We start from the raw sequence: 10,113 nt of genomic DNA, 5'->3' as shown, positions 1-10,113 counted from the left end.
TTAAACATAAAATAGTCTCTACATGACTATCACTGAAAATTAATCTGTTGTTAAGAAGGTAGCTGTAATTTTTTTTATAACTTACAAATTAATTACAATTCTTTTACACATTTTAACAAAAAATAAAAAGGCATAAGATAAGTGACCAATTTTTATATTCCCCTGTGCAAATTACCCTCAAAAATTAGTAATTGAAGAGCTATACAAACTTATAACAAACACTACAAACTGTCAGGCTAGAGTTTTGGAAGCTCTATTAGCGTCGTCCACCAAGTTTATAAAATGCGGAATGGGCAGAAATTTTATAACCTTACCCTAATCTTCCCTTGTACATTCCACCCTTTCCGCATTCATTTTAGTAATATTCGTTTAAACCGGCGGACAACGCTAATAAAGATGCCAGCTTTCCATGTTGTCTTTACAGTTTTGGGCGCAAAATGATTTTATTTTTAACTTTTTTAAATTGATATTACATAAAACCGGGTGGCCTAAAAAAAGGAAACGGAAATGAAAAAAAAGCGTAAGACGGAATCTGGGAATCTAAAATTATAAAACGCGAAAAACTCGAAATTTAGTTGACTGTTTAATTTAACCAAATACCGACAAACAGACATTTTTTTTAAACCCCAGCGTACACTAACCTTCTATTGGATAATGCAGTCAAATTTTTAAAATAATTTTAATCTGAATACAAATAAACAGTCAACGCGTTTTCCGCGTTTTATTTTTTTTAAGATTCGGCCTTTTCTTATTTAGCTTTATTTATTTAGTTAAAAAAACTTACGAGGTAGAGCACCAGGGGGCCCCCCTAAAAAACTTTTGTTTAAAGGGCATGCGACATGTTTTTTGTATTTTTAGTTACAGTAATATATTTTAATCTTATAATGTTAACAGATTTTTTCTCAATTTTTAAAAAAAAGTTTTACATTTTTTAATAATCTAATAGTAGAGTTCTTTAATTATGAAGATTGACATTGCAAAAATCCCGCGAACCGGTGTGAAAATAACTATGACGCGTTTGCGGGCCTCGTGCACATTTTTCTTTTCGCCGAATAAACTATTTGTTTCTCAATAAAGTCCTAAAGTATTTAAGTAAAGTAAATTATGTCAAAGTTTGATAGTTGTAGTAGCTCTACGGGTTCTGAGGCTGATGTTGACCAACTATTTTCTACAGGCTACATGTTTGAGCCGGAATATAGCGATGCTCAAATTTTAAAAATGAGCACCCCTGTTTCTGTGGTTCATGAATTTGAGCAAAATGGACAAAATCGCCTTAAAGATAATGCTTGGTAAGCTGGATTTAAACACGTCAGGTATTACTTGTTTAATTAATGAAAAAAATTTTTTTTTTAAATGGTTGTAACTGGAATTGTATTAAGCTTAATCAGCCTAGTCCACTAGTACATAATTATTTTTCATGTTTTTTATTCTACCCTGCGCACAACCTGTATTGAAACAAATAGCAGAACTGCTAAATTATGATTAATGTAGCTGAATAACTTCAAAAAAATGTTGCAGTATATATTTGAGTCAAAATAAATAGTATACACCTACGCATTGAGTATTTAAGTAACAAAATATATTTTTACAGGTGTTTGTGTGGAAACTGCCTTCCTATGGACTCAGTATACCAATCAGTATGTTGTAAAGAAATTTCTAAATTAAACATTGGACCAAAAGATCCTTGCATCATTGAGCACCCTGGATTTGAAGCGGTTTGTTTAAATCCATGGGTGTTACAAACCGCTTTGTTTGGTTATACACAGCAATATGATGTCGGTGTAATAAATAGTAGCCAGCACAAGTAAGTATATTTAAATTAAGTTTTTTGGTAAAACAAAATCAGTAATAGTTGTGATAAAATGCTGTTATTTCAATTAGTTATAAAGTTGAATAAGTTAGACGTAACATTAATTTTTTAACTTGTTTGGCTGACTTTCTCTTTTTCTATTATTTCAGGAAGTATAGACATCTTGCATATAGACAACTGGTAAGATGGCATTGGGGATACCTGGGAAAAAGTATTCGAGTTCCATTACCATCTTGTGCTGTTACTAAAATAAGAAATACGTTTCCTAGCACACAATACAAAGGATTTGTTTTACCTGTTTTAAACTAAATTTTTTTTTTTTTAATAAAACATTCGTTAAAAGTAATGCATGAAAAATTTTTAAACTTTAGAAAGTTAAACTTATTAGTTGTTAAATCGGGTAATTTTTTGGGAAATTGCCATCTCCATATCTGGTCTTATGCAATTTTCGGACAGAAATGGAGGCCTTCCTTGGGGGTACAACATACACGTGTGCCGAGGTTCATTTTTTCTGCCAGAAGCAATGATAGAGGCAGCGGTATCCTGTAGATCGGTAACATAATCTAGACAAACAGCATGTTTTAAGGATACTTATAATAAATTTGGCCAATTTTTAAACATGATTATATTTTGTTATTTACTATAAGTTGATTTTTCCAGTATCTTTCGAATAACAAAACCTCCTGATTTTGCCCTTGGAAAAGTCACCTTGTGTTGAAAAACTCCGTTTCTATTTACAGCCTGCACTCTGTGTGCATTTTCATTATAATGCAAAGCTGCAAGCAAAGTTCTGCAATACAAGTTTTATACATTAAACAGTAAAGGTAATGTTTTATTAGTTTTGCGTTTCACTTACCTACAATGCATTCCTTCATAACTATAGGCTGTCATCTTTGGGGCGAATTGATTAATAACTGAATTAAAGGCTTCAATTTCTGCTGTTTGATAAGTTGGAGAAAGCTTTTTGATATCATGTAATAATTTTTTTTGCGTTAAAATTTCCTCTAGCTTAACACTGTCCTTGTTACCTGACATTAATTTAAAAATGAAATAACCTTTTTTAGTATCTTTTTTATCTGACAAACATTTTCACCACTAAGTAATGGCAAAACATAATATATTTATATATTCACCAGGTATAAACCATTTTTTTCTTTTTTTAGTCTCCTCTGATAGTGGGGGATGGCTACAAGCAATATACTCATAGTTGCCATTGTGAATATTGTGAATGTGATTTAAAATGCTTGTGAACTTAGCAATAATTTGTTCCTCATTTTTATATGGACTTGAAACAACTGACCAGTATACATGGCTAATAACGCTTTGTCTCCATTCTTCAATCAAATTACACCCAGACAATTTACCAGCAGATTTAATTTTTTTATTCAAACCTTAACATAAGGTACATAATTTTAAACTTGTTTAGTGTATTTTATGTATTTAGAAGTGTTTAGATTTACCTTTTGCAACATGCCAAATGTCAAAAAAATGATGGCAGGTTAAATTTTCTGATATCCATTTTGCAATGGCAATATGTCTGTCAGTAACAATGGATTCAATACCAATATTTTCTAATTGAAGCCTTTGCATTGAGCGTTTTAAACCTTCTAGCTCCATATTATTAGAACTTCCAACCTCGTTTTTCTGTAAAAAAATTTGTAAAATAATATAAATTTTTGGACACATAATTTTTGCATAATTTATACCTGTACAATCTGAATATCAATTATTTTTTTTAGGGCCATATCCATCGTTGTGTAGGTCCCAAATTTTGCACTGTGGCCTGGACTATCTGACCTGCCATCTCCACCTAAAATTCGTGGTTCTTCATATGAGCGAAGCACATCAAACAGGCTGTTTTGTTCATGCGTCCAAACTCTACATATAGCAGGTTGCAAATATTGCTCTTGGTGACATAAAAATGTCCTATGGTACAAATTAATTTGTTATTGTGACTGCTGTAATCATCATGACACAATTCAAATTTTAATAGTAAAAAAACCTGTAGCAAATGCTTTGTACATTCATAAACTTGAAAAACCTTAGAATTTTTGTTGGGTTGGAGCCGAAAAAAAGTATTCCTGATGTAATCAGAAAGTTTACAACAGGAACCCTTCCTATAAATGCTTGGCTCTCCCATGTTTTTGTATTTTTACAAGTTGTACAAACTTGCTCTACAACAATAAGAGCTCCAATAACAGTTTTGATTATATTTGTTGTACTCAGCAATATTGAACAACATGAACATTTTTTAAACAATTTTAATAGCTGATGATGGCTCACTAGATACTGCTTATCGTCATCACTTACTTTGTTACTATCTCTATAAAAAAAAACATAGTGGTACTTTGTCTAAATTTATGTTTTATATCATTTTGCAGTTTATCTTGATCTTACTGCTGGCTACTCTGCTCAGAGGAAGTTGAAAAAAGATCTTGACTGTCATTAACGCTGCTTTTGTTATATACGGTATCACTTGTAGACTGACTTGAGAATGAATATGCCACACTTGATAATTTTTGAATTGGTGGAGCATTCAAAAGGTTGCATTGTGTTGAGATGGTACACGATTTAGGAAAACATTGTGAACCTGTTAAATGTTAGTAAACAATGTGTGTAGGACAAATTTTAAAAGATGGATTTCTTTTTTATTTTGTTACCTTTGCTATGCTTTCCTTTTTTGCAGCATGTTTGCGTTGACTTTGTTTCTTTTTTAATCTCCTAAGTTATTAAGGTTTGTTTTATAACATTTAATTTGTGACAAATGTGTAATTTTACCTTTTGACTTCATTTAATTTGTGACAAATGTGTAATTTTACCTTTTGTTTTTAGTTATTTGTTTCGTATGTGTAATGGTAAATAAATTACCCTGCTTCTTTGTCTTTTTTTGTAGGCCCCTCTTATGCAGGGCTTTTTGGAGGCTGGACCCAGCAATTCAGGATATACAGTAGGAACAGCAGTTTCTAAAAGTTTAGTTCCTGAATTACTATGACCAGCCCCTATTTTCCAACCGAAAGGATCCTCGAAATCACTTTTAATAAAATGTAGGTCACAAATAACATCGTTTTTTGATGGTTTATAGTACGGTCTTCGGATTGAAACGAAGTGTACCCATCTTGAGTTTATTGCCTCGTTTTTAGGAAAACGGTGCAGACTTATGCCTGTGCTTCCTTTACTTGCACAGGCTGGAAAAACGCAGCGTCTTATTATTTTTAGACAATAAATACTAAAAATTATTATTTTTCCCGCCGTTACTAAACAATTCAATTTGTAGTCAGGGGCCCGCAGACACGTCACAATGGCCCTTGTAGGATTTTGTGCAATGCTTGGTTCACCGTCAATTTTTAGTTATAATACGTCATCAAAATTTTTTTTTAGTTTTTTTTTTTCATTTTTTCTTAATTAAACTATTAATTAAAAAAAAATTAATTTTGCATGTCGCAGGCCCTTTAAACTCTTTTTTATTTATATTGTTTATCCTCGAAGATCAACTTCGCGACCTGAAAATAAAGTAACATCAGTAACCCCAAACCAGTCTCAAATTTTTTTTAGCAGTTTGGGATATTATTAATTATAATTACTCGATAATTAAGCTGCTGATTAAGTGTTGGCTCAGCAGAAGTTCATACCGTTTATAGCGCATTACTCAAGGGGAATTAAACCCAGGACCTTATGTGGTGTAAAAAGTGTTTTGAGCACTAAACTATATCAGTGCATTGTGTGTTTTTAAAGAAACTTTGTTTAACACAATTTCATTTTTTAATTTTGTTAAACTTGAGTCATAATATAGTTAAAATTATTATGTTAAAATTAATATTTGTGGCATGTTTTAAATCATTAAAAATGAATAACAGAATACCATATAATACCATATATCTTAATATCCACGAAAAACCGAAATAAAAAAAATACCATGTGTAAAGATTTGTACAATTCATATTAATAACCTTCTCTTTTTAACATTTCTAATCATTTTACCATTAATAATCATATAATAACTTCCTTTATTTGATTAATTTTGATATACTATTTTAAAAGTCTGCTCAAGTAAAAAGTCTGCTTACTAGTGCAAATAAATTTTTAACCTTTTAAAGGGTAGTTTTTACCAGCAAAGACATAGTTTTGGGGTTTAAAACCCTTATTCAAAGATACATATACAATATATACAAATAATTATTCATTAAAATAAAAAAAGAGTACAACAAACAAGTTAAAAAAAGCAAAAAAAATAAAAACGATATAAATAAAATAAATACGTTCAGATAAATACCGTATTAACATATAAACCCAAATATAACCTAAAAAATAATGAGTATATGAAAAAGTAAGCAATACTTTCAGTTGGGGGTTTTAGAAACGGTATTGCCGAAGTACAATTAAAACACTATGTTTAATTTAATATTGCAACAATATTTGCACTATTACTTATACCATTTAAAAACAAAATATATCCTCTTTCAAATTTCGAACTTGTAAAAATACAAACGATAGCAATAAAAACAAATGTAATGACAATACCAATTTGTTTCAAAATGTGGGATTTGAACCATAATAACTTAAGTTATGCTAAAACACAAAGGAATGCTATTTTAATTTTGTTGGTGTAATATCAAAATTTTGTTTCTAGCAAATTCATTTTTCTTCGATTGAAAAAAACACTTTACATTTTGCATTTAAATATTAAAAATTTGGCACGACAAATTTAAATGGATTGTTAAGTGTCACTTGAAGGCAGCGAATGGTGTAATTTTTTTAACACACACACCTTTTTTAAATTAAGTTGTGTAAATATACCTATATTTAATGAACTTAACACTTACTTGAAATATTTTTAAAATTGTTCAAAACAAATTAATCACGGCTATTTATATAACACTGTTAAAGTCAACTTCAAAGTGGGTCAGCATAACAAGTATTACTTCATTTTGTGTTTGAAAAGTTGGCCTATGAGGATAGTTTTAATAAAACAATGTTAGTAGCAAAGACTACTTGGAAAATCAACCTTTAAGTTAAAGGTTAAGATAGGCCATTGTTATTTGGAATTTGCGAAACGTTTACAGTTGTCCCGCATGGTACTTGAATGTTTACAACTGCGCCTAAAAATCAATTTTAATGCAAATATTGTTTATTAATAAAGCTAATTCAGGGCAACTGATGTTGCTTTATGTTAAGACCTTGAAGTTTGCCTTTTCACATCAAGGATAAAAAAAACTGCATACACTAATGAATAATATTCCGGCAGCGTGGCGTAGTGGTAAGAACACTGGTTACACCACACATAAGGTCGTGGGTTCAATCCTTACTGATCTCATGCTGTAGCGCCCTTGAGTAAGGTGCTATAAATGGTATGAACTCCTGCTGAGCCAGCAATTAATCAGCAGTTTAATTATTGGGCAATTATAATCTATAATATCCCAAACTGCCACAGGCAACTCGAGACTGGGCCGGAGTAACTGATGTTACTCTATGTTTAAGTCGCACATTTGACTTTCCCACATCGAGGATAAAGATATAATATATTAAATTTGAGTTATTAAAAAAAAAAATATTAAATTTGAGTTATTAAATAAAAAAAAAAGATTAAAAAACATTTAGACTACCTTGGGGGTTGTCTGTGTTTACCATATGCTCCCTTAACCTAAAAAAAAGGAAGTTACTTTAGCTGTTTTTTCAGAGATATAACACAACACAAGTATAGCAAATTAACTTACAGGGGTTGAACTTCATGTGTTAGGCGATCAGAATTTTCGGGATTTCTATTCGGAACATAAGCAGAGCTAGAAAAAACAACTTTTCAATTAGGAATATTATTTATTTAAAAAAAATTAATCTGCTCTTAATTATTTTCATTTTTAAACTTAATACTATCCGAAGAGGCAATGAGGATCAAACCCGGGATCTTATAACGTAAATGTAAATGTTCTAACCACAACACCATGTCGCTCAGTGTTACCATATTTATACACATGTTTTTTTATCAAGTTGGGATACTATAACCGAAATATAAAAAAAAAATTTTTTTTACTTACTCTCGTTCAGGATCGAACCCAACAGCCTCATCTTTAGTTTCAGCAGCTCCAGAATTTTGTTCTATGAATGTCCTCTCCTCACCAGCATCACATGTTTCATCACTCCTTAAAAAAGTAATAAAAAATACAAGATTTAATGTTTAAATTCAACTTGTTTAATTAAACTTTACAGCCTAAACATAGAGCAACATTTGTTACCCCAACCCAGTCTTTGGTTGAATTTAGCAGTTTGGAATGTTATTGATTATAATTGCCAGATAATTAATTTTTGGGTTAGCAGGAGTTTATACCGTTTATATGTTTATATGATTGCCTTCTGATCTTTTTATGTACCTGTTATTGGATGTAGAAGCGCCTAGGTCATTTTTCAAAGGTTCAATTTCACTTTCCGCAGTTATGTTTAAATCCTTAGCCAGTTGCTTCGTACTATCATTATTGGGCCTAAGTGTAATTCACAAAATTTTAAAAATAACCAAGTTTAGAGCATTTTATAGAAGAGTTCTTGCTATTACCTCATTGGTATTTCTTCTTCAGGGTCATTTCTAGTTAGTGTATTGCTAAAAAAAAAGTATAAAAATTATAAGTATTTTGTTGTTAGAAATACAATTTATTAAATAGCTTTAGCTGTTCTGACCCAGCCTTAAGTTACTAGTCAGACAGCATCAAAAAAAATATTTAAAATTGCGTTTTTAGTTGTATTTTTAAAAATATTAGTTCATACCTAATCTATTTTAACAAAATATAAATTAAATATGTGCTTACATCCTTCTCCGACGGTAGAAGACAAATCCAACAAAAGGTGTTATAAATATTGCCAAAATGACTATCACCACTGGTATGTACACTGCTTCAAGTTTATCTGAAAAAAAATAAGTCAATTAAAAATGTTTAATAGATTATGTTTTAAATTAGGATATAGACTGTATTTAAAATTGCAAAAAGCGATTTAAGGTTGGTATGTTAATAAAATAGATAGCTTGTATTTTTATATGAAATATCATTAGTTACAATTACCGTTATTTGAATTTCCTTTTTTCTTTGAAGATAAAACTTTCCTTTTTAAAGGGCAGTTAGATGTCATGTTTCTATTTTTCCTGAACAAATTAAACAATTTCAATTATATTTATTAATTTTAATGTGAGAAGGTTAACTTTACGACCTAAACATAGAGTAATGTTTGTTACCGCGACCGAGCCTCAAGTTGACTTTGACAGTTTGGGATGTTATTAATTATAATTGCTCAAAAATTCAGTCAATTAGTTTTTGGCTTAGCAGAGGTTCAGACCGTTTTTAGCACCTTACATAAGAGCAATAAAGCAGCGAAGATTAAACCTACATAAAGTTATTTACGTTTTAATAAAACACAAATAAAATTGTTACCCATCACAAACAGATAAAGGTGTGGCATTGTCGGGACATCGGCAACAAAAGATCATTATGAACTGATCTTTTATCCTAACCGATGTTGAATAAAAGTAATCCGAATGCTTATATTCTCCTGGCAATTGTTTTAAGCCACATGTCTTGAAAGGCTGTGGTGGAAAGCTTGATTCAGTAACATTAGTTGGCAGATTCAACCCAGTCTGAATAACCGTCACGATAATCTAATGAAAATTCAAATACAGAAATGTAATAATTAACTTATAATAAAAAAGACCTATCAAAAAACTTAAGATAAGTAATGTAATTTATAGATTTTATTTTACTGATTAAAAACAGTTTTAATACAAAAGGAAATAAAGTAATAAAAAACTTACCACTAGCAGTAGAAGAAATGAATTAGGATTCTTTATCAACATTTTTCAGTTAACAAAAAGTAAAAATTAAAAAAAAATCATAAAAGCATTCTACCAAAAAAGAGGTTTGGTAAAAAAACTGCTACAGTTTAAACATAATAACATTTCATTTAATAAAATCGCGAAATTTCTTAAGACCTCGTGCTCTGCTGACGTGGTCTATTCTTTTATACTGGGCTTTCGGGGAATCACAGTTCGGTAATTTAAAAGGGCGTCAACCGTCAACATCTGATTAATTTACTTATGCTGCTTCGTTGTGGACCTAAATTGTTTATCTAAAAATTTCAAAACTTACTCTAACAACGCTTTGGCTTTCTATAATGTATTTTTATCAACAAACTTAACAATATTATCTAAAAAATAAATTATTAATAATCCCAAAAAAATGAAAACAGGGACTTTACCAGGTGATTTTTCGGTTGATAAACACCTTAGAACAGGGGTTCTAACTTTGGAAACTTCGCTGTTTAAAAAAATA

General features: G+C 30.5%; 2 protein-coding genes and 1 long non-coding RNA gene across 3 annotated transcripts; 2 read left to right on the top strand and 1 right to left on the bottom strand.

The window, feature by feature from the left end:
• Window positions 1-1,126: 1,126 nt before the first annotated feature.
• LOC145760324 (uncharacterized) lies at window positions 1,127-2,119 on the top strand. The gene is made up of 3 exons (XM_082574188.1): window positions 1,127-1,313; window positions 1,592-1,804; window positions 1,960-2,119. The coding sequence occupies exons 2-3, from the start codon at window positions 1,617-1,619 to the stop codon at window positions 2,117-2,119; spliced, it is 348 nt and encodes a 115-aa protein (XP_082430314.1). The 5' UTR covers window positions 1,127-1,313; window positions 1,592-1,616.
• A 988-nt stretch (window positions 2,120-3,107) lies between these two features.
• On the top strand, window positions 3,108-4,547 carry LOC145760057 (uncharacterized). The gene is made up of 3 exons (XR_014286571.1): window positions 3,108-3,212; window positions 3,550-3,701; window positions 4,192-4,547. It is a non-coding gene; the product is annotated as an uncharacterized LOC145760057 (long non-coding RNA).
• A 1,418-nt stretch (window positions 4,548-5,965) lies between these two features.
• On the bottom strand, window positions 5,966-9,762 carry LOC145759486 (uncharacterized). The gene is made up of 10 exons (XM_082573322.1): window positions 9,597-9,762; window positions 9,220-9,443; window positions 8,854-8,933; window positions 8,602-8,698; window positions 8,352-8,396; window positions 8,173-8,280; window positions 7,840-7,944; window positions 7,522-7,587; window positions 7,411-7,448; window positions 5,966-6,906 (listed from the first exon to the last, which is right to left on the bottom strand). Exons 1-10 carry the CDS (start codon window positions 9,636-9,638, stop codon window positions 6,827-6,829), a joined length of 885 nt encoding a protein of 294 aa, XP_082429448.1. The 5' UTR covers window positions 9,639-9,762; the 3' UTR covers window positions 5,966-6,826.
• Between the last annotated feature and the right edge of the window lie 351 nt (window positions 9,763-10,113).

The sequence above is a fragment of the Corella eumyota genome, chromosome 7 (assembly GCF_963082875.1).
Source record: "Corella eumyota chromosome 7, kaCorEumy4.1, whole genome shotgun sequence".
Classification (NCBI taxonomy): Eukaryota; Metazoa; Chordata; class Ascidiacea; order Phlebobranchia; family Corellidae; genus Corella; species Corella eumyota.
This window is presented reverse-complemented; position numbering and strand designations above follow the sequence as displayed.

What these genes read in the sequence shown, in the direction of transcription:
- LOC145759486 (XM_082573322.1), bottom strand. Translation starts at nt 9,638, where the DNA reads ATGTTGATAAAGAATCCTAATTCATTTCTTCTACTGCTAGTG. An exon ending in GAAGAAGAAATACCAATGAG is followed by an intron (nt 8,281 to 8,351) that starts GTAATAGCAAGA and finishes AATTACACTTAG; the next exon opens with GCCCAATAATGATAGTACGA. An exon ending in AAACACAGACAACCCCCAAG is followed by an intron (nt 6,907 to 7,410) that starts GTAGTCTAAATG and finishes ATTGATTTTTAG; the next exon opens with GCGCAGTTGTAAACATTCAA.
- LOC145760324 (XM_082574188.1), top strand. Translation starts at nt 1,617, where the DNA reads ATGGACTCAGTATACCAATCAGTATGTTGTAAAGAAATTTCTAAATTA. An exon ending in ATAAATAGTAGCCAGCACAA is followed by an intron (nt 1,805 to 1,959) that starts GTAAGTATATTT and finishes CTATTATTTCAG; the next exon opens with GAAGTATAGACATCTTGCAT.